General features: G+C 39.4%; 1 protein-coding gene across 2 annotated transcripts in view; it reads left to right on the plus strand.

The window, feature by feature from the left end:
* CXADR (CXADR Ig-like cell adhesion molecule) overlaps nucleotides 1-27,952 on the plus strand; it is an 83,073-nt gene that overhangs the window by 30,936 nt on the left and 24,185 nt on the right. The window contains exons 2-7 of one of the 2 annotated variants that reach the window (XM_034948168.3): nucleotides 3,091-3,257; nucleotides 7,827-8,031; nucleotides 15,049-15,204; nucleotides 16,765-16,887; nucleotides 17,399-17,537; nucleotides 21,485-21,668. In XM_034948168.3, coding sequence (XP_034804059.3) covers nucleotides 3,091-3,257; nucleotides 7,827-8,031; nucleotides 15,049-15,204; nucleotides 16,765-16,887; nucleotides 17,399-17,537; nucleotides 21,485-21,668 — 974 coding nt within the window. Of the gene's footprint in view, nucleotides 1-3,090; nucleotides 3,258-7,826; nucleotides 8,032-15,048; nucleotides 15,205-16,764; nucleotides 16,888-17,398; nucleotides 17,538-21,484; nucleotides 26,159-27,952 lie in introns of those variants that run through there. The other variant, XM_034948167.3, reaches the window with a different exon arrangement.

The following is a 27,952-nucleotide window of genomic DNA, read 5'->3' on the forward strand; positions in this document are numbered from 1 at the left end:
GGGAGGCAAAGGCAGGAGGATTACTTGAGCCTCAGGAGTTAAGAGACCAGCCTGGGTAACATAGTGAGACCTCATCTCTTAAAAAAATAAAAAATAGAACATGTGACACAACTCTGGATGCCACCTAAGTCAGTTTCACCGTAAAATTTATAGAGGAAAAAAAATTCCAAGGCAACATATGCTAAGTGCCAAGTAAGTGATACCGATGGTAGAAAGTAAAGTACAATCAGCATTCATAGAGAAAGAAAGAAAAATCACTGTAGGGTGGAGAGGTAGAAATGCCTTAATGAATGCGATAGGAATGGAACTGAGTTTATTAGAAATAATAGAGTGTATTTAGGTTACATATTTAGGAGAAACACTTGAGATTATGTACATAAATACCAAATCATATCATTTTAAATAGAAACATGGGCATGAAATGGAGGCCAGAGTAGTTGGACTTTTGGGCTGGATCAGTGGGTTTGGATGATGTCTGATCAATATTTGCTGTATAACAAAACAACTCAAACTCTAGAGGCTTAAAACAAAAATCATATATTCATGATCCTGTGGGTTGCGAGTTAGACTAGGCTAGGATGGAAAATTATGGGCTCAACAGTGGGGCTGCAGAGAGCTGGTCTAGACTAGGGCTGAGTGTTCGAGGGTTGGCCAGACACCTCCGTTGCCCCCTCTGTGGTTTGTTCACACAGTGGCCGGTGACCGAGGAGGCAAGAGTGGGTGCAGCAAGGGTTTTTGAGGCCTAACCTCGAACTACACAGGTCATTCCTGGCACATCCTGTTGGTCAAAGCTGGGCGGGCCTCAGGTTTAAGGGAGCAGGTGCAGATAATTTGAATCCCAATTTAAATTTATTTCAGGAGTGCATTTGCATGTGATTGAAAGCTTACGATGATGCCTAAACGTAAATGGTGTTGAATGTAACCAGGATTTTCTTTAGTTCTCAGTCTATTGGCTTTGACTTTATTAAAATTTTATTAGAACTGATAGTCTGTGTATATTAAGCTTATTTTAGGACTAATGGAAAGAATCATGCAGTGACTAACTCCTCTTCATTTTAGTTTGTTCTGTCAAAATTTATTTGAAAAACAACATCAAGATAGTCATGTGGAGAATTAGGACTTTGGATTGATTTATTCCTAATTTTGCTCTAATGTGTTTTTTTTTTTTTTTAGTGGGAGCAGGGGAAAAGGGAGAGGAAGAGAGAGGCAGGCCCCGTGAACCATACCATATCTTAGTGCTTAGGGCCTCCTCCAGGTCATCATCCAGCTCTGAAGGTTGTCAGAGTCAGGTGACATAGGTCCAAATAGAGTTGCTCTTCAACAGAAAGTAGTGAAACTTAATGGTTATGCATACTTTAGATGTTTGAATTTATACTTAAGAAAATGTTGGGTAATCACAAGTAAACCATAGATGTGACAAACTAGTGCTATGCATACTTTTATAGTGTGAATAGGAAAAAAAGTTTTATGTGATTGTTCACTTACAGACTAAATTTGCATTTAATTTTTTAATTTTTTGAGACAGAGTCTTGCTTTGTCACCCAGGCTGGAGGGCAGTGGCACGATCTTGGCTCACTGCAGCCTCTACCTCCCCAGTTCAAGCAATCCTCCTGCCTCAGCCTCCTGAGTAGCTGGGATTACAGGTGCACACCACCACACCCAGCTAGGCTAATTTTTGTATTTTTGGTAAAGATGGGGTTTCACCATGTTGGTGAAATTAAGTTATGTAATTTTAAGAAGTCTTTTATAAAATAAAATAAATGTGATTATTGGCTTTTTCAGAAGGCAAATAAAAAGGGATGAACAGTAAGAAGTGTCTCCAAAATAATATGAGTCAACTATTTTTTTTTTTTTTTTTTTGAGACAGAGTTTCACTGTTATTGCCCAGGCTGGAATGCAATGGCACAATGTCGGCTCACTGCAACCTCCGCCTCCCAGGTTCAAGCAGTTCTTCTGCCTCAGCCTCCCAAGTAGCTGGGATTACAGTCATGTGCCACCATACCCAGCCAATTTTGTATTTTTAGTAGAGATGGGGTTTCACCATGTTGGTCAGGCTTGTCTCGAACTCCTGACTTCAGATGATTCACCTACCTTGGCTTCCTGAATTGCTGGGATTACAGGCGTGAGCCACCGTGCCTGGCTGTACATTTTTAAAAGATAAGTAAATTGACAGTGTTCCTTTTCTTTTTGAATTATCCTCATCAAAACTTATTGCTTAGAAATATTTTTAAGCATTCAATAGAAGGTTATAGAATTAAATCCAATAAAAATTTAAAGAAGCCTTAGCAGAAACTGTGTCACAGTTGATCAGCATATACCCTACTGACAGTGACTTAGTTCCCTGTGTGTTTGTGGTGAGCATGAATTAATGTAGCCTTGAATTTGTATGACATGACTGACCGTATTAGTCCATTCTCACACCGCTATAGAGAAATACCTAAAACTGGGTAATTTATAAAGAAAAGAGGTTTAATTGGCTCTGCAGGCTGTACAGAAAGCATGGCTGGGGAGGCCTCAGGAAACTTACAATCATGGCAGAAGGCGAAGGGGAGGCAGGCACGTCCTACGTGGCCAGAGCAGAGAAGGGGGAGGTGCTGCACACTTTTAAACAACCAGATCTCCTGAGAACTCACTCACTATCAGCAAGGGGGAAATCTACCCCCATGATCCAGTCACCTCCCGCCAGGCCTCTCTTCCAACACTGGGGATTAGAGTTCAACATGAGATTTGGGCGGGGTCACAAATCCAACCTGTATCACTCACCTTTCAGAGATTCTAGCCAAATTCAGTTTTAAACATCTGCTTGCATATAGAAACCTTCTACCAGTAGAAACTTACATAATGTCAGGAAGTTCACAGCGTTCCTTAAGGGAATTGTATCAAATAAGATGATACTACTTGTGTCATTCTACTTTTACAAAGGCACAAATTAAAAACTGGGCATCTCTTGAGTTCGGACTCCATTCCTCGGGACCCAAACCCCGTCCTGTATCCCTCGCATCAATGTGCTGCTTCTCAATGGCTGCGGGGCACTGTGTGGGCTGTCAGCGTATAGCAAATGCTTAGTCCCTTGTACATTTCTTTCTCTAGATTTCGCCAGAAGTTTGAGTATCACTACTCCTGAAGAGATGATTGAAAAAGCCAAAGGGGAAACTGCCTATCTGCCATGCAAATTTACGCTTAGTCCCGAAGACCAGGGACCTCTGGACATCGAGTGGCTGATATCACCAGCTGATAATCAGAAGGTGGATCAAGTGGTAAGTTTGATATGTCCTTGCTCGCTTAGCAGCTGTCTGTGCAACTATCTGATGTGTCCATCACCTTGCCAGTCACATGGATGGGCTGCAGGGAGCTAGGAAGGAAGCCCCCCAACTTCTCAGGCTTTATGGTCTGGGTGAGGAAGGCAATTGCTCTGGTGGAAATTGAGGACACATGTAATGGAGGGAAATAGATAATGAGTGTGACCTAAGGTTACAGAAGAGCAAAAGATCACTGGAGTTCTTAGAGACACTTCAGGGAAGAAGAGGAACTTATGAAAGTTCTGACAATCTGGATTTGAGGCGGGGAATAGCAGAGGCCTAGATGGAGCAGGCATGACGTTGAGACAGGAGTGTGTGTTGTGTTAGGAGATGGCACACAACTGTGCTTTGTTAAACGTGAGACAGAATTGAAATTTTTAAGTTTTACCCAAGGATTCTGTCAGCAGTAGAAGTGTCATTAGCTATGGTGTAACAACTACATAGTATTACAGCCTATTTTCCTTATTGTTTCAAGTTAAATATCCTGTCCAATGAATTTTTTAAAAGACAAAATCTTTTTAAATTTATTTTTTTACTTTGACTTTAAAACTTCCCAGTGTAAAAATGAAGTCTTTAGAGCAAAAAACAATCTATAAAATATTTAGTCTTAAATTTAAAAAATCTTAAAACATTGTTTCAGTATTTTTTCTAATCAAAGTAATAAGAGTCTAATGTAGAAAACTTGGAAAGCCAAAAATAGCACAGAGGAGGAAACATGCCTAATAATCTCATCTCCAAATATATGTCATGTTTTACCTTTTCAATGGTTCCAGAATACTTTATTTAGAATGTTGCATATTGGCTTTGTCTGACACATTTAATTTTTTAAAAAGTTAATAAATTATATTAGATCAGGGAGAGGAAAATAAGTCCAAATATTTAGGTAAATATAGTAATATATATATTTGGAAGAGAAATTTTGTTTTTACTTCATTTGTTCATGTAAAAGAAGGGGATATTTAAAAGTTACAAGTAACATCCTTCCATTTAATGGCTGAATCAGTGCAGTTAGGTAATTAATATTTTTGGCAAACCCAGTCAGTTTGCCCTTGATGTTTATGTTAAGGAAATAATTAAGGTGCTTTCCCAAGTTGTCAGTGACTAGAGCCACCCCCTCCAAAGATGTAACCTCTGCCCTGATTCTGTTACCAGAACTTCTTTCTGTTTCCCTGAGCAAAATAAATCGGGCCTGACTCATTTTATCTACTCAGCCTCGTTGCCCTGTTCCCTGTCACTCTTACCTCCCCCTTCTCTCCCTTCTCTCTCTCTGGAGGTGCTGGCACCTAGAGTACAGGCTCCTGTCTGAGGTCCTGCAGTTCCCCGTTCCTGTGACAGTGCAGGGCCTGTCCCGCTTTAGAGCCCAGGACTCTGATCCTGTGCGTAAGACAGGGGAAGCCTAGGAACCATATGGAGAGCGTGGGTCTTCCGTGCTTCTGCTGAGTGAAGCTTGTGACCAGGTGCATGTAGAGACCAAGAAGCACTGTGCCCTGAGCCATTAGCGTGTCTGTTAACGAGAAGAAGACTCCAAGTCGTCCATGCTGAGTGAGAGGCATGGCTTTGCTGTCTACAGGAGTTGTAAGATAAATGTGAAACTGGGACTTGACTCTGAGTGACCGTTTCTGGGTTAAAAACCTAGCTTCTAACCTAAAACACAGTCACATCAGACCAAAAGAAAGAAGGGTTAGGAAGAGATTGATGCAGAAGAGGATGCATACATGGAATTTAAGCTACATATGTTAACAGAGCCCCTATTTTAATATATTTCAGCTAGTAGACAGAATGGTTAAAAACTAGGAATTGGAGGACTGAGCTGGAAAAATTTGCATTCTTATTCCTTATGTGATCTCTTTAGTAAGCAGTTACTGTAAACAACGTGCTTGGGCAGTGTTTTGTATACTTTAATTGTATATACTTAAGCCTTAAAACAACATAGTAAGGTGAGAATTATTATACATATGGCAAGGAGGAAACAGAGGCCCAGAGATTTTCATGCCCAGAGTAACAAGTGCAGTTGGGATTTGAACCCAGGTCCCTCTGACTCTCACAGCTGCTCTGTTATCATTTGCACTGTCCTCTGCTGCCTCCCGTGTTTCATAAACCTGTTTCCTCATGTGTAAAGTAGGAACAGCTATACCTAGCATCTCAGGGTCATTATAAGAATTCAGCAAAATACTGTATTCACAAGCATTCTGTAAGCTTATAAATGATATTGAAATGATAATCATGTACTGTGCCAAGTTAAATGGATCTGGTCTGCATCTTTGTTGTGTGACTTGGCAAAAGCTGATCAGTGAGAGCCACTTCTTTCCTCAGCCTAAATGTCAATGTGGACAATGCCATCGTCCTTGCAGGGTTGTGAAGGGGAATCTGAAGACATGTAAAATTTCATGGTAAATTTCCCATTCCTTAACTAATATTTATAACATTGTTTTCTGGGAAGACACTAAGCTAGCTTATAAAATAACCAACAGCGGGAATGCATCTTATTTCTCAAGCCCCCCTTAAAGGACTACTAAGGTGTGTGTGGAGCATAATGAGCTATTGGAAGTACAAGAGATTGAACTCTACGACCTTTAGAGTTAGATTCCACAGGCAAATTATGATAAGGCTTTTAATCAAAGGAAATTAATCAAAGGAAGATAGAGTAGCCAGATTTGTGGACTAGTCAGTGTTGCTTTTGACAAGTGGGTATGTCAAGAAGATTGAGCAAATAAAGTAATAGCTTGTGTTTACAGAGTAAGTCAGCTGTGGACCCGTCAACTACTTCTTTTATTTACTTAGCAAACTGGTATTGAGCGCAACCTAGATGCACACAGTTCATATATAAATAAAAGATCTAGCTGGGCACGGTAGCTCATGCCTGTAGTCCCAGCACTTTGGGAGGCCGAGGCAGGCAGATCACAAGGTCAGGAGTTCGAGACCAACCAGGCCAATGTGGTGAAACCCTGTCTCTACTAAAAATACAAAAATTAGCAGACGCGGTGGTGGGCACTTGTAGTCCTAGCTCCTCGGGAGGCTGAGGCAGGAGAATCGCTTTAACCCAGGAGGTGGAGGTTGCATTGAGCCAAGATCACACCACTGCACTCCTGCCTGGGCGATAGAACAAGACTGTCTCAAAAAAAAAAAAAAAAAAGAGATCTTTGGTGGGTTGGGGTGGGGTCAGTGTGGTTGGGAAGGAGATAATACAGAAGAGAACCCAAGTTCCTCCACTCAAGAAGTTTCTGCAGAATAAACCTGGAAAACAGTGTTCTTAGATGACATTTATTCTGATTATACTGCCCATAATTAGCACTCAGGTAAAAGAAATTAATTGCAGGATACAGGCCGTAGTTGTGTTTCCTGATTATTATTTGAGTTTTGGCATCACTGCTCTTTGGCCCATGGGTCTTATATAACCAGAATGAAGAGATTTCATTAGCAAAAAAGAAAAATTATAAAATGTGTTAAATTAATGTTAGAGATTGTTAGAGATGACTACTACAGTTCTCTTCCAAGAAAATATTCCAAACATAGATTTTATTTTCCCTCTAAAGCATCCAGCCTTTAGTAATTGCCTTCAAAGGCTATGTGTGGTTCAGAAAACTCAGTGGATTAGGCACAGGTCTTTGCTTTAGTTACAGAAGATTCATTCAAAGGACTTGTTAACCTGGGTACACATATCTTAAGAGGTTTATTTTATGATATTTTATGATTTTATCTGTTAGAATCTAGAGCCCTCAAGTAACTCCAACTTAGTATTAAGACCAAACAAAGTTATCTTTTTGTTAGATTCCACAGGCAAATTATGATAAGCCTTTGTAGGGGCAGGGGGCAGTAGGTACTTGATTTTGTTACACTTGGTTGGCATACTACAGCCTCAGAGGCAGTTGAAAAATAGAGTATATAAGAATGAGCAGGCCAGGCATGGTGACTCACACCTATAATCACAGCACTTTGGGAAGCCAAGGCAGGTGGATCCCCTGAGGTCAGAAGTTCGAGACCAGCCTGGCCAACGTGGTGAAATCCCTTGTCTACTAAAAATACAAAAATTAGCTGGCTGTGGTGGCACGTGCCTGAAGTCTCAGCTACTGGGGAGGCAGAGGCGAGAGAATTGCTTGAACCCGGGAGGCGGAGGGAGCTGAGATCTCACCATTGCACTCCAGCCTGGGCCACAGACACAGACTCCACCTCAAAAAGAAAAGAAAAGGAAAAGAAAAGACAACGAACAAGCAAATCTGTGTTCTTGCCCAATCTTACTAAATTGCTCTCTAGGACAGTATAGGGCTTTACTATTTTATCATGTTGCGTCTTGGTTTCCCCATTAAAAAGAGAAGTCTGGGACTATACCCAAGGATCATATTGATTCCTTTCCATTTTCTCGTTCTGTGGTTTGGGTAGTTTTATGTTTCCCCATAATACTGTGTTCTTCTTTTTCTTTTCTGGGAGCGGGGGGTTCTGTAGCAGCAGGTGTATCCAGGGCTCCTTTAAGAGACAGTTTTTTGTGTGTGTGTTTGTTTTTCCTCCTGTCTAATTTTGGCTTTCTTTTAGATTATTTTATATTCTGGAGACAAAATTTATGATGACTACTATCCAGATCTGAAAGGCCGAGTACATTTTACGAGTAATGATCTCAAATCTGGTGATGCATCAATAAATGTAACGAATTTACAGCTGTCAGATATTGGCACATATCAGTGCAAAGTGAAAAAAGCTCCTGGTGTTGCAAATAAGAAGATTCATCTGGTAGTTCTTGGTAAGTTATTTTTATTTGTGTTAACGGGTTACTGAGTAAGAGAATGATTAGTCATAGTACTGTAGTAGCAGCACTTGTATAAAACAAAGCTTAATTTTTTAGAATAACAATTTTAAACACTTGAAGTACTTCTATGTTGGATAGCATCAAATATAAAACTAGCTTTTGGTTTTGGATAGGAAAAGTAAGAAGTGATCAACTTCTTTGTGAAATTCATAAGAGTTTGAAAATAAGTGAACGAGTATTATAGTATGGAGGAAGAACCCTAAGCTAGGAGTTAGGAGATCTAGGGTTTTTGCCTTGTCCTCAGAATTTGCCCTGAGAATTATGTAGAACCATGTTTCTATGATGAATAATTTAAGCATTTAGAATGGAGGTGAAGAAATATGGAAGAAGGAGTATTGAATTCAAGTAAGGCCATTAGGCATCACATAGTATTTAAGCTTCTTGGCATCACTGTTTTTCATCATTAAAGTGAGGAGATGAGACATTCACTGATATCTTATAGCCCTCTCCATAATAGTTAAGAGGGAGGTAGTGTAAACTGCTTTGTAAACTGCCAAAGACTACAGAGTTTATTATCCTTCTCTAGATTCTGTGATAATGTCTACAAGCACTCTTAATCCCTTCAAATTGAGAAACTGAAAGATAATAGTTCATAAATATACTTCTAAAACCATACTGTGGTAAGCTTTACACAAAATGTACATTGGCTACCATGTAGAAAAACATAGCTGTCTAGCTCTCTGTTTAATGACAGTAAATTCCCCTGTCCTCATGTTTTAGGGGACGCTTGGGGATTGACTTTCATAGGAAAAGCTGATGCTAGAATTGTCTAGCATGACTGGAAATAACTGATCAGGGCAGGCCTCCCACATCAACATTTACCTCATTCCTTCTGTTTAGAGAACTGATTAGGGGTGGGGTAGAATATTCTAAAGAATACTCTTTATTTTAATTTTAATTTAATTTAATATTATTTTATTTGAGATGGAGTTGCACTCTGTTACCCAGGCTAGAGTGCAGTGGCACAATCTCTGCTCACTACAGCCTCTGCTTCCCAGGTTCAAGTGATTCTCTTGCCTCAGCCTCCCAAGTAGCTGGGATTACAGGCATGCACCACCACGCCTGGCTAATTTTTGTATGTTTAGTAGAAACAGTGTTTCACCATGTTGGCCAGGCTGGTCTCAAACTCCTGACCTCAGGTGATCCACCCACCTCGGCCACCCAAAGTGCTGAGATTACAAGAATACTCTTTAGGAGAGCAATGTTCAAGATGACTTGGGCACCCAACACTTAACTACTCCTCCTACAAGTAGACCCAGCACTTAACTCTTACTCCTAGAGGCTAGGAACAAGAGTGGGGATTTTTGTGTACCTTCATGGCAAATTCATGCATTGTCTTGGTAGATAGACTCTGCTGGCAGCATCATTGAATGGGGACCTGAAGAGGTCCTGGTGAAATGCATCATTCTGAATTGCACTAACTAAAAATGTTTCTTGTGGTGTGAAAGTAAGTCAATCTAAAAAAGGAACCAGGAAAAGGAATATGGTAATGTTGGAAATTTGAATTTTCTGTGTCTTCATTGAGTAAACATGGAGTAACTTTTCTTTGTTATAAATGTATAAGCAAGTGAAAGATTAACACCTGGTCCGAATTCTTTTTTTTTTTTTTTTTTTTCTTTTTGAGACCAAGTCTCGCTCTGTCACCCAGGCTGGAGTGCAGTGGCATGATCTCGGCTCACGGCAACCTCCGCCTCCTGGGTTCAAGCAATACTCTTGTCTTGCCGTCCTGAGTAGTTGGGACTACAGGTGCCCGCCACCACACCTGGCTGATTTTATTTTTAGTAGAGACGGGGTTTCACCATGTTAGCCAGGATGGTCTCAATCTCCAGACCTCGTGATCTGCCTGCCTTGGCCTCCCAAAGTGCTGGGATTACAGGTGTGAGCCACCGCACCCAGCTGCCTGGTCCGAATTCTTATCACGGACCCAGGAATTCCTGAGATTATAACCCTGACTATACTTTCTTCCAACACTGCTCTCTAGGAACTATTAAGTTGGAAGATGTATACGGAATATTAACTGGTTCATGATATGCGAAGCAGAAGATATTTGATTATCGGAATTATTTATTGTGAAACCCCTGTTTGATGGGACAGGTACACTGGGATTAATGGGGTTGGCACATATTCCCAGAAGAGTTGTGGACAAGCATGTTTGTGTGTTTGTGTATTGTCTGGATCCTGTGGGACCAGGTTCAGGGTCACATTTGCAGTTCTCAACTGAAGAGAACATTACAGCAGAACATGTCCCAAAAAGGAACCTGAGTTGGATGGTAGGGATGGCACATAATGTGGCTCAGTTCACTCATGGCAGGAGCCGTGACTGCCCGGCAGTAGGAATGGCCTTTTTATATTAAACTTTGAACCCCAGCATGTCCTAAGAATGGGTAAGTGGGAAGCATTGACACAGTTCACCCTGAGTTACTCCTGGGGAGAATTTTAAAGCCAAGTCAGCCTTCAGTTCAAACCAAGGAGGGGGAGAGGGGATAAACTGGGGATGAGAGGAGAAAGCAGGGAAGTGATTGCCGAAGAGTAGGGACGACTGGAACTCTGATCTGGACGAGGTTGTGTCAGAGCCAGAGAATTCCTTGTAGCTCTTTCTTCCATGTTTTTAGATGAGTCGTGACTGCTGCTGGGAGAAACCACCAGAATTATATTCTCTCGAAGGTGAAAATTAATTGGATTGAAGCTTATCTGTTAGTTTTGCCTGGAAATTCTGCCTGGATTATCTGGGGCAAAAGATAAGATGAAGTGCCCTCTAGTGACCCAACTAAGTGGTGGTCACTGGAGCTCATTTGATTGACTGATAGTGGCTCTGTCTAATGCTTTGGTTCTTTTGTGGGAAATCTTAAGTAGTTGCCATCATGGCATTCACAGGGTAATGGCAGTGCATTCATTGAGCTTGTGTGTTATGTGGCCGTTAACCCACAGAGATGATTGATAGTTGTCTGGATGTGAGGGGCAGCATGTTGCTGTAGCTTGCTCCATTGCCATGCCTGCCTTGCTCTTTCAGACACCGCAAAAGCTCTTGTGGATGCAGCTCAGTAAAGAAGCAGAAGTGGGAAATGATAACAAAGAGAGTTGATAGAAGGTTACTGTTGTGGCCATATATCACGGGCACCTTCCCCTGGAGCTCTGGAAGGGCCTGTTTATTGAAACCTTTTGGTGTAAAGAGACAGAGTTGTTTTGAAGAGCAGAACGTGCACAGTTAACAATTCCTGGACATATATGGTATACTCCCACTGCACCATGCCACAGTGGCAGCAGCAAGTGTAGTGGCTCAGTCATCACTGGCCTTAAAGGTCCTAAGGGATTTGCAAACCATTGATACTGGGCACAGCCCCTCACTACTTTTTATTTTACAATAATTTTTAGTTTTATAGAAAAGTTGCAAAAATACAAGGAAGTTTCTGAGAGTGGATCCATCATCTAATTTCCCCTAATGTTAACATCTTACAAAATCATATTATAATTATCAAAACCAAGAAATTAACATTGATACAATACTATTAACTAAATTACAGACCCAATTTGAATTTTACTGTTTTCCGGTAATGTCCTTTTTGTACTAGGATTGCGTCTAGAATCCACATGGCATTTATATCTCCTTAATCTCCTCCAGTCACGTCCGGGGGCACGTGATGTCATGTCTTATTGTTAATCGTGATCACTTGGTTTAAGTTTTATCTGATGGGCTTCTCCACTCTAGAGTTACTATTTTTCCCTCTATAATTAAAAAATGTCTTGGGGGAGCTACTTCGAGACTATGCAGATATGTTATTTCTTATTTAACTTTTGCCTATTGATTTTAGCATCTATTGATAGATTTTGCCTGGAGTCAGGGTATTTTTGAACCAATAAGAAATTATATTTCTTGGAAGGATGACATCATGATAAAAGTATCCCCTGTCTCATGTAGGGATTTAGAGAGTATTTCCAGTAGACTGGTGCAGCCACTAGCAGGGAAAGATGATGAAGGAATACGTGTATGGAACAGAGCATTACTAAATTGGTGGGATACCATGTCCAACTACAACTTGATGGTCACATACCCTTATCTGAGAAGGACTGTTGTTTGTGTTAGTGATCATGGAAGCAGATGTTCTGAGGACAGCGGCCACTATGTGGGAAGTCCAGACCAAAGAAACATTTAGGAGACAAGACTTTATTCGTGCTCTCTTTGTGGTTTTCTTCTGTTCCAGCAGAGTACCATGGGTTAAGAATTAATCTTCCTCGTAGTGTAATGGTTGGATGTTGGCATGTAAAAGACTTGTACTTCCTCTTCCCAGTGGAAAGCAGGTGGGCCGCTCCAAATTGTCATTCAGAAACCTGTGTTGGTAGAATCTTGTTTTATTGTGGACGGGTTGTAGTGAGGCCCTGAATTTCCTAGCAGCAATTTTAAATAACTATCCGTTATTAGATATGTTTAGATTGCTGGTTATATGGGAGAAAATGGATATAGAAAGGATGAGCGTTAGAGTTAGAATACCATATTACCCATAGATGTTTGATGCACAAAGCATTGCATCAGTTATTTATTTGCTGGTAATTTATTCTAATAAAGGATTTATTGGTAGTTTGAAGAACTGGAAGAGAACAAGGCTCATTTCATTGAAGACTCCCAGAATGAAATAATTTGCAAAACTTATTTAAAAGTCCAATTGATGTAGTCTCCAGAGCACCTGGTCAGATTGAAAAATAAACAGATTTGTTTGGAAAAATCAACAGTGCAGTTAAATATGTGTTGACCCTTATGTTAAAAATGTAAGTAGGAGCAGATGAAGGGGAATACAATTAAATTTGTTAAGGAGTTACTAAGAAGGAGTAAGGTCATGGTTGATAACCTTAGTTGAAGATACCCCACTGAATATGATAAATTGTGTTGAGCCAGTTTTGGGAAACAATTTGACAATTTCTTACAATGTTAAAATATGTGCAGTCACCATATGATCCAGCAGTTACTAAGACAAAGGAAAGCATACGCCAATGTTCACATGAGTGTTCAAGCAGCATTATTCATAATACTGCAAAACAAAAATGCATTTACCTTTATTCATAGTAGTGAAAGAATAAAAACCCATTCACGACTGAAAAAATGAAAATCAGCTTAAACTAAAAAAGAAAAAAGTCTTGACGTTTATCAGCCGGAAGGACAGATACAGATTAAAGTCAGCCACAGAGTTTATAGAAAACATTGTCTCTCCCAAGGTTATAGAGTAGTAGTAAAGCATAGACTATTGCTGTCTTTTCTAGTGTTGCCCCCAGACCCACATTTCTCTACCCATCCTTTACTGGAATACTCAATTACTAAATGGCCCCACCTCCTCACAGCTCCCACTTCCTGTTTAATCCTCATTTTTCCTAATCTCAGAAACAGCTGATTGACAGCTGATGGCTACTTCCTTACAACCTCCTGAGAATCCTTCAGCATCCCTGCTCTTGTCCAGTGGGATTCCGTGGTTCCTCGTAATGCTGTCCTCACTAGTCAATCTGATTTTGATAGACCACACACTTGCTCCTTGTCAGTTTGGCTGACTGGGCTTTGACAGTAGCCCCAAACTGGAAACACAGTATTCATTAACAGGTGACTGGATAAGCAAACTTGTGTTATAGTCCATTGAAATACTAAAATAACTATATATACAATAACGGCTCAATCTCAGAAATGTTATGCTGAATAAAAGAAGACAAAAAAATACATACTGTAGTATTCTATTCATGTGGTTCCAGAAGAAGAGCTAATCTACAGTGGTAGAATCTGATCAGTGGCTTCCTGGGTCCAGGGTTTTGGAGTCACATCTATTGTAACCAGCATGAGGGAACTTCCTTGGGAGAGGGTTGGAGTGGTGCTTAATGGATATAGACACATTTATTAAAAGTGATCAGCCCACGTGATTAACATGTTAACTTTATTGTGTGAATATTATACCTTACTAAAGTTCAGCAGAAGAGTATGCAATGCCAAGGTGTTAATCCAGGATTGGGGTGAGTTGCAGGTAATGGAGTTAGTAGTTGTTCTAAACAGTTACCCAGAAACACCTGGAATATAACCTCAGATTTCCTTTTTTTTTTTAATTAAATATTCTTTTTTACACATGAATTTCCAGGCAATGAATATCTTTTTGATTCAGGGTCTGGTTCTGTCACCTAGGCTGGAGTGCAGTGACATGATCAAAGCTTCACTGCAGCCTTAAAATCCTGGTCTCAAGTCATCCTCCTACCCCAGCCTCCCAAGTAGCTACGACCACAGGCACACATCACCACACCTAGCTAATTTTTCGAAGTTTTTATAATGACAGAGTCTCGCTATGTTACCCAGGCTGGTCTCAAACCCCTGACCTCAAGTGATCCCCCCACTGTCTTGGCCTCCAAAGTGCTGAGATTACACTATGCCCAGCCCAGGTTTTCTTTTTTGTAGCCTGCTCTTTGGATGGATTTGAGGTGATGTAAATGCAAAATGCTAGTTGTTCCTTGCTACACTAAGTGTTGTTAGTATTGTTGATGATAAACTGCCTGATTGTCAGGGTTATGGCACCTAGAGGGATGTGACTTGGTACATACTGCCAGAGGGCTACATGGCAAACATGGGGAAGAATAGCTAAGGAATGGAAGGGGGAGCTTCCTTGACTCTCAAGTGGTCTTGCTGAAAAAAGCAAGTGCATCATTCTTGCTTTTTTTCAGATGTGCCCCATGAAATGGACAGGCACCGAGCTATGCCTGAGATATTGCCATATCTACTAATGCAGTGGCTGCTTGTCTGAGCTTATTCTTTGCTGTTTTGTGTCAGATAAAGCTGAATAAACTGATGTTGATCACTTACTGTGGTCTTTCATTCTTTTGTGAATTCTGAACCCAGAACCAACTGATAATGAGTCAGTGGTTGTGTACAATGCTGTATTCATAAAAGTAAGTTCCGTTCTCTTATGTAAATTTATAATTTGTTTTCTTTTTCAGTTAAGCCTTCAGGTGCGAGATGTTACGTTGATGGATCAGAAGAAATTGGAAGTGACTTTAAGATAAAATGTGAACCAAAAGAAGGTTCACTTCCATTACAGTATGAGTGGCAAAAATTGTCTGACTCACAGAAAATGCCCACTTCATGGTTAGCAGGTACTGCTGATAATAGTATTTGTACCACATGCCATTGATTTGGACTAAGGTCTAGTAGGGGTGTGTGTGTGGTTTGAGATAGGGCCTCGCTCTGTCACCCAGGCTCACTGCAATCACGGCTCACTGAAGCTTCAACCTCCTAGGCTCAAGTCATCCTCCCACCTCAGCCTCCCAGTTAGCTGGAACTACAGGTGCATGCCATCACACCCTGCTAATTTTTTTTTAAAAAATGTGTAGAGACAGGATCTCCCTGCATTGCCTGTGCTGGTCTCAAACTCCTGGGCTCAAGGAGTCCTCTTTCCTTGGCCTCCCAAAGTGCTGGGATTACAGGCATGAGCCCAGGCATGTGCCCAGCCTGCTTGTATATTGTAGATTCCCAAATGCTTTCTTTCCCTTTTCTACATAGAATAATCAGGATTTCCATAGGAATTTTTCAGTGTTTTATAATATCAATTTAGTGTCATATATTATAAATGAAGAGCTATTCTATGATTTCGTTTTTTTAGGATATTAGTTACTTTGGTACTTTTTTTTGTTTTTTGTTTTTTTTTCCGAGACAAGGGGTCTCGCTGTGTCACCCAGGCTGGGCGTGCAGTGGTAGGATCTCGGCTCCCTGCAGTCTTCACCTCCCAGGCTTAAGTGAGCCTCCCACTTCAGCCTCCCGAGTAGCTGAGACTACAGGCATGTGTCACCACACCCTGCTAATTTTTGTATTTTTTGTAGAGATGGAGTTTCCGCATGTTGCCCACACTGGTCTCAAACTCCTGGGCTCAGGCTCTCCACCCACCTCAGCCTCCCAAAGTATAGGTGTGGGCCATTGCGCCTGGCGAATTTTTTTTTTTAATTGATGAGACATGTTCATGATTATAACTTAGATGGTGGCTAAAGTCTAATAAGAGTTGGCTCTTTCGTGTTTTGCCTAGATTGAAAATATAGTAATTTACCCATGGTGTGTCTGTAAATTAAAAGAAAACCCGTGTGACACTAACTAGAAAGTTACAAATTGGCCAAATCTGCTCACCTATTTGTTATAATTGACTTCTTAGTTCAAACTGATGACCAGGCTCCACCCCGCCATCCACTGCATCCTGGTCTTTAGTAGGTTTTCTCTCTGCCTCTCTGTTTTTCAAACTAAGAGACCAATCTGGGAGTCCTCTTCTGACTTCCTTTTGTATGTTTCTTCCATCTAGGGGGGAATAAAATAGGTTTTGTATGTTTTCCTGCTGCAGGAAAGATCCTTTGTGGAATGCGGTAGCGTTTATAGTCTTATGTGCCCCAAGATGGGTTTGCAGCAGCTACACAGTGGACCAGCACCCCTGCTCCAGCTGAGGCTGTGTGCTGCAGGGGATCATGGTTACTTTCACCTTGATACACGTGAACTGGAAGCATGATTGAATTCTGGAAACATCTGTGTGGCTCAATGCCAGTTTGCTTGCATCCAGCCTTGGTCTGTCTTGCTTTTAACTGGATTGTTAAATTTGGAGAGGACTATGTTTACTAACACCTGACAACAATACATACTATAAAAATGAGTTTGTTTTCTTTTTCCTCCTTCCATAGAAATGACTTCGTCTGTTATATCTGTAAAAAATGCCTCTTCTGAGTACTCTGGGACATACAGCTGTACAGTCAGAAACAGAGTGGGCTCTGATCAGTGCCTGTTGCGTCTAAACGTTGTCCCTCGTAAGTATCTTCTTTCTGTTGGTGGTTTTGTTTCTGTTATCTTTATACCACCTCCTTTAGTTCAGTCAGCAAGTGTGTATTAAGGGCAAAGGGACACTGACTTTGATCAGAACACTGTGGTTTGATTATTAGCTTTTCTAGAAAAATATATTTTATTAAAAAAACTTCATAATTGCAATGATAAGAAGGTAAGAGTTGTCAAATCAACCCTTGTACCATATTTAGCTGTTATAAGTATGAGTAGCTTAGAACATTCTTATATGTTAACCAAGATAGCTTTGAATATTAAAATCTTTCAGACAGGTTTTATCATTTTAATGCTTGGAATAGATTATACAGTTCAGAAGACAGTTCTTTTTATGAATTTTTCCCCCGGATCAAAAAGACTAAATAATTTGTCTTAAAGTTAACACGTGATGAAATCAATCTAAAAATGTATAGCCTACCTTCAGTATCTATACATGTATATATATATATATTTTTTTTTTACTATTAATTCTTCTTATTTTAGCTTCAAATAAAGCTGGACTAATTGCAGGAGCCATTATAGGAACTTTGCTTGCTCTAGCGCTCATTGGGCTTATCATCTTTTGCTGTCGTAAAAAGCGCAGAGAAGAAAAATATGAAAAGGAAGTTCATCACGATATCAGGTAATTAAGTGAGACAGGAGTTGACTGATGTATACCAAATATATGTCATTTCTCTAAAGCATTCGTTCTCTTATTAACCACCCAAAGCATCTTTCTTAGGAGAATGGGTAAAAGCTCTGGCCGCCTTCTTCTCAATGCATTTGAAAGCATTTACTTCTAACTGCAAGTGCAGAGCTCCAACCACCATTCATTGTGCCCCGCTCCCCAACCTTCTCGTACCCCATTTTAAGAACCACTGCCAAATGATTATCTCAAGACTGCCTGCTTCTTGAGAAGAATCCCCGCCTGCAGTGGTAGGGATGAAGTAGATATTGAGGTTTGAAAAAAAAACTGACCTGATTGTATCAAGTAATCTGGAAGTTTGTAGAACAATTGGTAGTATAATTTTTATTTTCCTTAAATATTCTAAATCAGTAGGTCTTAACGAGAAGTGTGCATATTAGATAATAGAATTTTAGAAGTAATAACACATGACTTCACACCCTAGAAATTGACATTTGGCAGGTCTAGGGTGGGGTCTGGACACTTGTACAGGCACACTTCAGAGTTATCGCACACTGCGATAAATCACATGAATTTTTTTGTTTTTCCAGTGCATAAAAGGTTATGTTTATACTATATTGTAGTCTAAAATGTGCAGTAGCATTATGTGTAAAAAAACAGTGTAGATACCCCAATTAAAAAAATATTGCTAAAAAATGCTAATGATTATCTGAGCCCTCAGTGAGTCTTAATCTCTCTGCTGGTGGAAGGTCATGCCTCACTGTTGATGACTGGTGGCTGATCAGGATGGTAGTTGCTGAAGGTTGCAGTGGCTATGGCAATTTCTTTCTTTGGTTGTTGGGTTTTTTGTTGTTTGTTTTCTGAGACAAGGTCTCGCTCTCTGTTGCCCAGGCTGGAGTGGAGTGATACAATTATGGCCCACTGCAACCTCTGCCCCCTGGGTTCAAGTGATCCTCCCACCACAGCTTTCCGAGTATCTGGGACTACAGGCATAAGCCACTACACCTGACTAATTCTTGTATTTTTTGTAGAGATGGGGTTTCACCATGTTGCCAAGGCTGGTCTCGAACTCCTGGGCTGCATTGGCTCCTGCCAAGATGTCAACCTGTCCTTTAAAGCTTTGAAGCCAGACATTGACATCTTTAGCCACTAAAGGCCTAGATGGTGTCTTCTTCCAGTAGAAGTCTGTTTTGTCTCTATTGAAAATCTGTTACTTAGTGTAGTTACCTTCATCAACGATCTTTTAACTAGATCTTCTGGATAACTTTCTGTAGCTTCTTCATCAGCACTTTGTTGCTTCACTTTGTATTTTTATGTTATGGAAATGGCCTTTTTCCCTAAACTCATTAACCAGCCTCTGTTAGCTTCCAACTTTTCTTCTGCAGCTGCCTTAGCTCTCTCAGCCTTGATAGAATTGAATAGAGTTAGGGCCTTGCTCTGGATTGGGCTTTGGTGTAAGGGAATGTTGTGACTATTTTGATCCTCTATCCAGACCACTAAACTTTCTCCATATCAGCAATAAGACTGCTTCACTTTCTTATCGTTCACGTGTTCACTGGAGTAACACTTTGACTTTACTTTAAGAACTTTTTCTTTGCATTTACAATTTGTTTTGGCTGTTTGGTGCAAGATACTAGCTTTCAACCAGTGTTGGTTTTCAACATGCTGTCCTCACTAAGGTTAATTATTTCTGGGTTTTGATTTAAAGAGAGCCTTGCTGATGATTGCTTGACTCCAGGAGTTTGAGCTTGCAATGAGCTAGGATCGCACCACTGCACCCTAGCCTGGTTGACAGTCTCAAAATAAATAAGATAATTTTTTAAAAAGTAGAGCCATGATAACTATTCCTTTTACTTGAACACTTAGAGGTCATTGTAGGGTTATTAAGTGGCCTAATTTCAATATCATTGTGTCTCAGGGAATAGGGAGGCCTGAGGGAGGGGTGAGAGATGGGGAGGATGTTGGGGGGGGTGGCCAGAACACACACAACATTTATTAAGTTTGCTGTCTCTTATGGGCATCATTCATGGTGCCCCAAAACAGTTAAAATAGTAACATCAAAGATCACTGATCACAGATCACCCTAACAGGTATGATTATGAGAAAGTTTGAACTGTTGTGAGAATTTCCGAAATGCAACACAGACATGAAGTGAGCACATGCTGTTGGAAAAATGGTACTGGTGGCCGGGCACGGTGGCTCACACCTGTAATCCCAGCACTTTGGGAGGCCGATATTGGGAGGCCGATATGGGTGGATCACGAGGTCAGGAGATAGAGACCATCCTGGCTAACACGGTGAAACCCCGTCTCTACTAAAAATACAAAAAATTAGCCGGGCGCAGTGGCGGGCGCCTGTAGTCCCAGCTACTCGGGAGGCTGAGGCAAGAGAATGGCATGAACCCAGGAGGTGGAGCTTGCAGTGAGCTGAGATCAGGCCACTGCACTCCAGCCTGGGCAACAGAGCAAGACTCTGTCTCAAAAAAAAAAAAAAAAAAAAAGTTATTGATACATTTGCTTGACACAAGGTTACCACAAACCTTCAATTTGTAAAAAAACAAAACAAAACAAAACAAAAATGCAGTAAGTATCTATGAAGTGTAATAAAAGCAAGGCACAATGAAACGAGTATGGCTGTATTTTTTAAATGCACCAAAGATAACTCATATACATAGTTATTCTTCGGTATCCATGGAGGACCTCCTGCAGATACCAAAATCCAAGGATGCTCAAGTCCCTGATATAAAATGGCGGCCAGGCGCAGTGACTCACGCCTGTAATCCCAGCACTTCGGGAGGCGGAGATGGGAGGATCATTTGAGCCCAGGAGTTCAAGACACCAACCTGAGCAAGATGTCTCTATTTAAAAAAAAAAGGAAAAAGAAAAAGATACAATGTATATAACCTGCACACATTCTTCTGTATACTTCCGAGTCATCTCTAGATTACTTATAATACCTAATATAATGTAAATACTATGTAAATAATTGTTGTATTGTTTAGGGAATAATGACAAAAAAGCTGTACATGTTAGGTATTTTAAAAATATTAAAACAAAATTTTCTATACATGGTTTGTTGGCTTCACAGATGTGGAACCCGTGGATGTGGAGGGCCAGTTGAGCTCTCTGTCAGTGTTTGGTATGAAAATTCTTATGCCTAAATTCCCAGCAAACTTAAATCTGTAGTGTTTTCAGCTAAGGTTTTAGATAACTTTAATATAAAAAGAATTTTTTCTTTTCCTTTTTTTAAAAATTTTAAAATTTATTATTTATTTCTCTTTTTTTGAGACAGAGCCTCACTCTGGCGCCCAGGCTGGAGTGCTGTGGCGCGATCTTGGCTCACTGCAACTTCGGCCTCCTGGGTTCAAGCGATTCTCCTGCCTCAGCCTCCCGAGTAGCTGGGATTACAGGCACCTGCCACCAAGCCCAGCTAATTTTTGTATTTTTAGTAGAGATGGGGTTTTGCCATATTGGCCAGGCTAGTCTTGAACTCCTGATCTCAAGTGATTCTGCCCACCTCAGCTTCCCAAAGTGCTGGGATTACAGGTGTGATTAAGATAGAAATATACCTGTAGGTGTTAGTGTTTTCTCAACTATAAAGTGTTACATGGCTTTAACTAGATTGTCTTGACCAGTGATACTAGAATATGAAACTATTTGAGATTTGTGTTTTGTAAGACAACATTCTAGAATCATCTACATTTGTGTAAATACCATATTTCATTAAGTGTGAAGTTATAACTCTTTAATCAGAATGACAGATTGGAGACAGATACACAATTTATGACGTTATGGCTTGTGCTTTTTGCTTTTTTGTGACACACACACACACTTTTATATGTTTAGTACCTAAATACAGGCTCTTATCCATGATTCATAGCTTGCATAATTGTAGGTTTTTAGAAACTTATTCTCTTGACATGTATTGGGGATTTTGCTTTGCAGGGAAGATGTGCCGCCTCCAAAGAGCCGTACGTCCACTGCCAGAAGCTACATCGGCAGTAATCATTCATCCCTGGGGTCCATGTCTCCTTCCAACATGGAAGGATATTCCAAGACTCAGTATAACCAAGTACCAAGTGAAGACTTTGAACGCACTCCTCAGAGTCCGACTCTCCCACCTGCTAAGGTAGCTGCCCCTAATCTAAGTCGAATGGGTGCGATTCCTGTGATGATTCCAGCACAGAGCAAGGATGGGTCTATAGTATAGAGCCTCTATATGTCTCATCTGTGCTCTCCGTGTTCCTTTCCTTTTTTTGATATATGAAAACCTATTCTGGTCTAAATTGTGTTACTAGCCTCAAAATACATCAAAAAATAAGTTAATCAGGAACTGTACGGAATATATTTTTAAAAATTTTTGTTTGGTTATATCGAAATAGTTACAGGCATTAAAGTTAGTAAAGACAAGTTTACCATCTGAAAAGGCTGGATTTTCTTTAAGAGGTTGATCATAAAGGTTTCTAAATTTATCAGTACCTAAGTAAGATGTAGCGCTTTGAATATGAAATCATAGGTGAAGACATGGGTGAACTTACTTGCATACCAAGTTGATACTTGAATAACCATCTGAAAGTGGTACTTGATCATTTTTACCATTATTTTTAGGATGTGTATTTCATTTATTTATGGCCCACCAGTCTCCCCCAAATTAGTACAGAAATATCCATGACAAAATTACTTACGTATGTTTGTACTTGGTTTTACAGCTCCTTTGAAAACTCTGTGTTTGGAATATCTCTAGAAACATAGAAAACACTACAGTGGTTTAGAAATTACTAATTTTACTTCTAAGTCATTCATAAACCTTGTCTATGAAATGACTTCTTAAATATTTAGTTGATAGACTGCTACAGGTAATAGGGACTTAGCAAGCTCTTTTATATGCTAAAGGAGCATCTATCAGATTAAGTTAGAACATTTGCTGTCAGCCACATATTGAGATGACACTAGGTGCAATAGCAGGGATAGATTTTGTTGGTGAGTGGTCTCATGCCTTGAGATCTGTGGTGGTCTTCAAAATGGTGGCCAGCCAGATCAAGGATGTAGTATCTCATAGTTCCCAGGTGATATTTTTCTTATTAGAAAAATATTATAACTCATTTATTGTTTGACACTTATAGATTGAAATTTCCTAATTTATTCTAAATTTTAAGTGGTTCTTTGGTTCCAGTGCTTTATGTTGTTGTTGTTTTTGGATGGTGTTACATATTATATGTTCTAGAAACATGTAATCCTAAATTTACCCTCTTGAATATAATCCCTGGATGATATTTTTTATCATAAATGCAGAATAATCAAATACATTTTAAGCAAGTTAAGTGTCCTCCATCAATTCTGTATTCCAGACTTGGGAGGATGTACAGTTGCTGTTGTGTGATCAAACATGTCTCTGTGTAGTTCCAGCAAATCAAGCTGAGCTTCGAAAAAGTTTGTCTTAGTTTTGTGAAAGTGATTTATTCTTAAAAAAAAAAAAAAGAAAGAAAAAGAAAAAAAGATAAGAAAAAGGAGTAAAGGGACTACTCCTCCTTGCCAAATGTGCTAAATATCATTTTAGGAGAAGAAAGTGGGTTTATTGTATTTCCCTTAAGATTGTGAGGGAGTGTGGATATAGTAGAATGAGCCAACAGTTTCTTTATAATAAATATGGTCTGCAATAAATTATTTCACTAGCTCTAAAACCTTTCCCTAGATTTTAGTAGGGAGTTGGTTTCTGTTAATATCTTTGGGTGCTGTGGTGGTAAATGCTATATTATGAACGGTGGCATGTATTTACAGTTAGAGTATTGTGTGTACACTTTTTAATGGTAAACTTAAGCTGAATGTGTAATGGATTTGTGTATAGTTTTACATATTTGGAAGCATTTTAAAAACAGGTTTTAACCTTACGTAAAATTACTTTTATACTTGTGTTAACATTTTCTTCTGTGCCTTTTGGTAATTTAATTTCTATTATGAATTTCTGGTGCCTATGAGCTAGCTATCACCTACCTGAAAGGTGCTTAGAGGTGAAGGTACTGTTTCTAAAAACACATCACTGTGACACCTTTCTATCCTCACATTTTCAAGCTTGCCTCTTTTCTGTTCTTTGTGGATATAACTTAAGCAATTGTGTTATTCATAAAGGTTTAGAAATTTCAATATTCCCAACACTCTATGTTTCTGATTTTATAACACTAGCCATTTTTGAAAGTCAGATGTTTGGCCTGTTTTATATGAATAAAGTTTATTTGTAAAATATTATAAAAAATAAGTAAATAAACAGAACATTAATAATAAAGTTTTGGTTCTTCCTATTCCTGACTTTCATATAATGAAAATTATCCTATTGATCTAAGTAGAAGTTATCATAGAAAGTGGACACGTATAAGACTTTCCTTCCTTTTTTTTTTAATAACATATGAGGAACAAGACTTCTCTTCCCACATACTTCATATTTTAGAGGACATTGTTTTAAAGGCTTATGTCTCACTGTAAAATTCTGTCAGCCAAATAGTACCAATACGTTTTCAAGTAGTTCTCACTGATAATTTAGCTGAACCAGAGATCAAATATTTGCTCCCGAATTACTACTGGTAATCAAGTAGTTGAACAAAAAATTACTAAAGCATTTCCGTTAGATCAGATCAGTCAAGGACAGTACTGCATCTTTTTTTTTTTTTTTTTTTTTAAGACAGAGTCTCGCTCTGTCACCCAGGCTGGAGTGCAGTGGCGGGATCTCGGCTCACTGCAAGCTCCGCCTCCCAGGTTCACGCCATTCTCCTGCCTCAGCCTCCCGAGCAGCTGGGACTACAGGCTCCCATCACCACGCTCGGCTAAGTTTTTGTAATTTTAGTAGAGACAGGGTTTCACCGTGTTAGCCAGGATGGTCTCGATCTCCTGACCTCGTGATCTGCCTGCCTCAGCCTCCCAAAGTGCTGGGATTACAGGCGTGAACCACTGCACCCGGCCCAGTACTGCATCTTAACAGCAAAGCCATTTTATTCTACTTTATAACTGAGAGACTTGATACCATCCATCTCTTTAGGTTACAGAGGATAATTTGAAGAGAAATGATACTGTAGAATATATAGTTCTGTACTTTTTTTTTTTTTTAAGAGATGGGGTTTCACTATTGCTCAGGCTGGTCTCAAACTGCTGGGCTCAGGAGATCCTCCTGCCTTGGCCTCCCAAATTGCTGGGATTACAGGTGTGAGCCGCAGCATCCAGCCAGTTCTGTACTTTGAATATGGAGTAGTTTACAGCTATTTTTTTTCTTGCTGGTAATCTTAACTAATATGATTCCCTTATTAGAGAGCCTCTCACTCCCCCACCCCCCAAAATGTCTGTTATTCATGACAGTAACCAATTATTCTGGACAAATTGCTTCTTTTTAATTTGAGCTATCTGCCATGGACTTTCTAAAATGGAAACACAGCCTGAGTGTATCTTAGGGAGAGTTTGATTGAAAAAATCCAAATCACTATCCATATAGATCATGGATATAAAGAGATACCTGATTTTTATTAAAAAGATACTTTTTCAAATTTAAGAGTTAATCTTGGAAATTTGGAACAAGTAAAGGGGCAAGTAAACCTTTTGATGAAATATAAAAGGAACTCATTGCATGAAGTTGACTATCAAATTCTGTGATGTGTGGCTTCTTAAAAATATTCTCAGTGTCTTTTGTGTGCGTGCAGCATGTACATTTGATGTTATGTGAATGTTGAGTTTTTTCTTCTAATTTTCACTTCAGCAGTGTTTAGGGCTTTCAGATGCCTTATTCCAGTGTGAACAGAAAAAGTTCATATTTTATGTGGTTAATGCTTTGATGTGTCACATAAAGAGTAGTTTGTAGAAAATGTTGGCACAATTTTAACTTCTTAGTGGCTTGTGACATTATATATTATATATATATGTACATATATCTTTATAACATTCCTGTGTTTAGTAGTGTAAATGTTCTGGGCAAGTTTTAATATTTTGAATGCCTTTGGATATTCCAGCAATAAAGGCATCATGTTCTGCAATAGGATTTCTTACTCATTTACCTATTTTAACACTAAAATAGACCACAACTGAGCACAAATTCCTTTTATAAATGTTATAGAAGCAGGGAAGAATAATAAACACATTTGTGAATTGTGGTTCAGTTTATTTATCTTTAGGGAAGGCTGATCATTTATCTTATAGCAGATAACCCCAGCCTCTTATTCATTATGGTTAACTTTTATAATTTATCTTATTTTATAATTTAAGAATATAGTACATATCAGTTGGGTTTGGTTTTGGTCACCAAGACTAAAAGCTCCATCAAAACAGAACTTTGTGTTTTCTGCTAACTTATTTAATGACACAAGTTTTAAGAGAACCACAATTCATTGATTCACTTATTCTTTTCCCTAATTGTGAATTTTAGTGATAAATACACCTGTACTAATGAGGAAAATATTCTGACACTTCACGTGTGCAAAGTATAGAACTGACAGTGTCAGTTTCAGATTTTGTATGTATGATTTCTGGCTTATATATCCAATGGTGCAGATTTTGAAATTTGTAAGAACAAAATTTGTTAAGAAAAACAACTTGCTCTAGTTTTGTGACCTTGTGTACTTTTGAAATAAAATCAAGAAAGCAGTTCTCTGCCTCATGGTGTGGCTTTATTGTGCCTTTTATACAGTGTCCACTAAAGCTTTAATATTTTATTCCTCCCTGCTTGCTGTGTCATGGTTTCCTCCCCCCCCCCCCCCACCGTGTATCCTCTAAATAGAAAGAATAAAGATAGCGACAATCATATTAATACATCATTGAAAACATGTCAAGCATACAGACCATTATCTCCCCATTCCTGTGTGCTTATATAACAGTATATACTATTTGGGGTTGAAACCTCCAACATTTTGTGATCATTTCAGAATTTACAGTATAAACTCAAACATTTTTCAGATACATTGCCCAATGTGTGTATATATACACAGATATGAGGATGGGAAGTCAAAGATCAAGGCACTGGCAGATTTGGTGTCTGGTGAGAGCTTACCTTCTGTTTCAAAGATGGTGCCTCTTGCTGTATTCTCACATGACAGAAAGGAGGAAAGGGAGCTTCCTCTAGCCTCTTTCATAAGGCCATTAATGCTATTCATGAGAGTGGAGTCCTCCTGACTTGATCACTTCCCAAAGGGGCCCCACATCTGAGTGCTAACACGTTGGGTATTAAGATTTCAACATAATGGTGAGATTTGGGCTTCTGGCTAATAAAATGTATATCAACATGAGAATTTTAGGGAGGCACAGATATTCGAACCAAAGTAACATCTCGTTATGGCTTAAAGTATTTTCTTTCACTGTAAATGTTGATTTCAGGAAAAACCAGAATGGGCTGTTGATGCTACTTTAAGAAGCATGTTGAGGAATATTGTGTTTATACTAGGGTTTCTCAACCAGCACTATTAACATTTTGGGCTGGATAATTCTTTGTTGTAGGGGACTGTCCTGTGCATTGCAAGATGTTTGGCAGCACCCCTGGCTTCCACCCGCTGGATATCAGTAGCACCCTGGTCCCCCCCACCACAGCATCCCCACCACAGTTGTGACAATAAAAAGTATTTCCAAACATTACCAAATATCTCCCCTGGGGTCGGAGCCAAATCGCCTCCTTTTGAGAACCACGGATTTATACTGATGTGAAATTTTCTACTCGGGGATTAAAAGGTGAAGAGCACAGGGCTTAGAGTCAGGCATGTTTAAATACCGCTTATTACTAGTTGCTTCACTTTGCTTCAGTTTCCTAGTGCTTAAAATGGTACAAAATACCTACTTCACAGGGGATGTTGGAAGATTTCAAAGAGATAGAACTGATATAATAATGAAAGTTCTTTGTATTTATCCTTGATAGCTGGGATGCTGATAATGATACAGACTTTGAAGGAATCGAGATTACAGTACAATATGCCAAGTGGAACTGAGAATAATTAAATGCCTTTCATTTAGACCGTATTTTAATCTTATAGCTCTAATGGCTGGATCATATTTCTGGTTAACAAATGGCAAAGCTGATTAAACTGAGACAACATTGGGTATGAAGTAACTTATTATTCAGTAAAAATAGGGTAAGTCTAAGGCATAATCAAAGATAATTTCAAGATGCAATAATACCAACAGTGAAAAAATCAAGAAGCTACTCCAAGAAACTAAGCTCAGTTTTTCTGCCAGTATTTCCAAAATGTAAGTCAAACACATACTTTGTTACTTAGATGATTTTTAAATTGTGTTAAATATTTATAGGGGGAAAAGTTGCTACTCTAAGGTAACTATACAAAAAGAAGCTATTAGGTTTTCCAAATTAGGGATACTTCTGTGCCCTCCTCAGTGTCAACACAGGTCTTTTATGGCACAAAACCTTTGCATTCTAATTGTTTCACATGCTTGATATAC

The sequence above is a fragment of the Pan paniscus genome, chromosome 22 (genome assembly GCF_029289425.2).
Source record: "Pan paniscus chromosome 22, NHGRI_mPanPan1-v2.0_pri, whole genome shotgun sequence".
Lineage (NCBI taxonomy): Eukaryota > Metazoa > Chordata > Mammalia > Primates > Hominidae > Pan > Pan paniscus.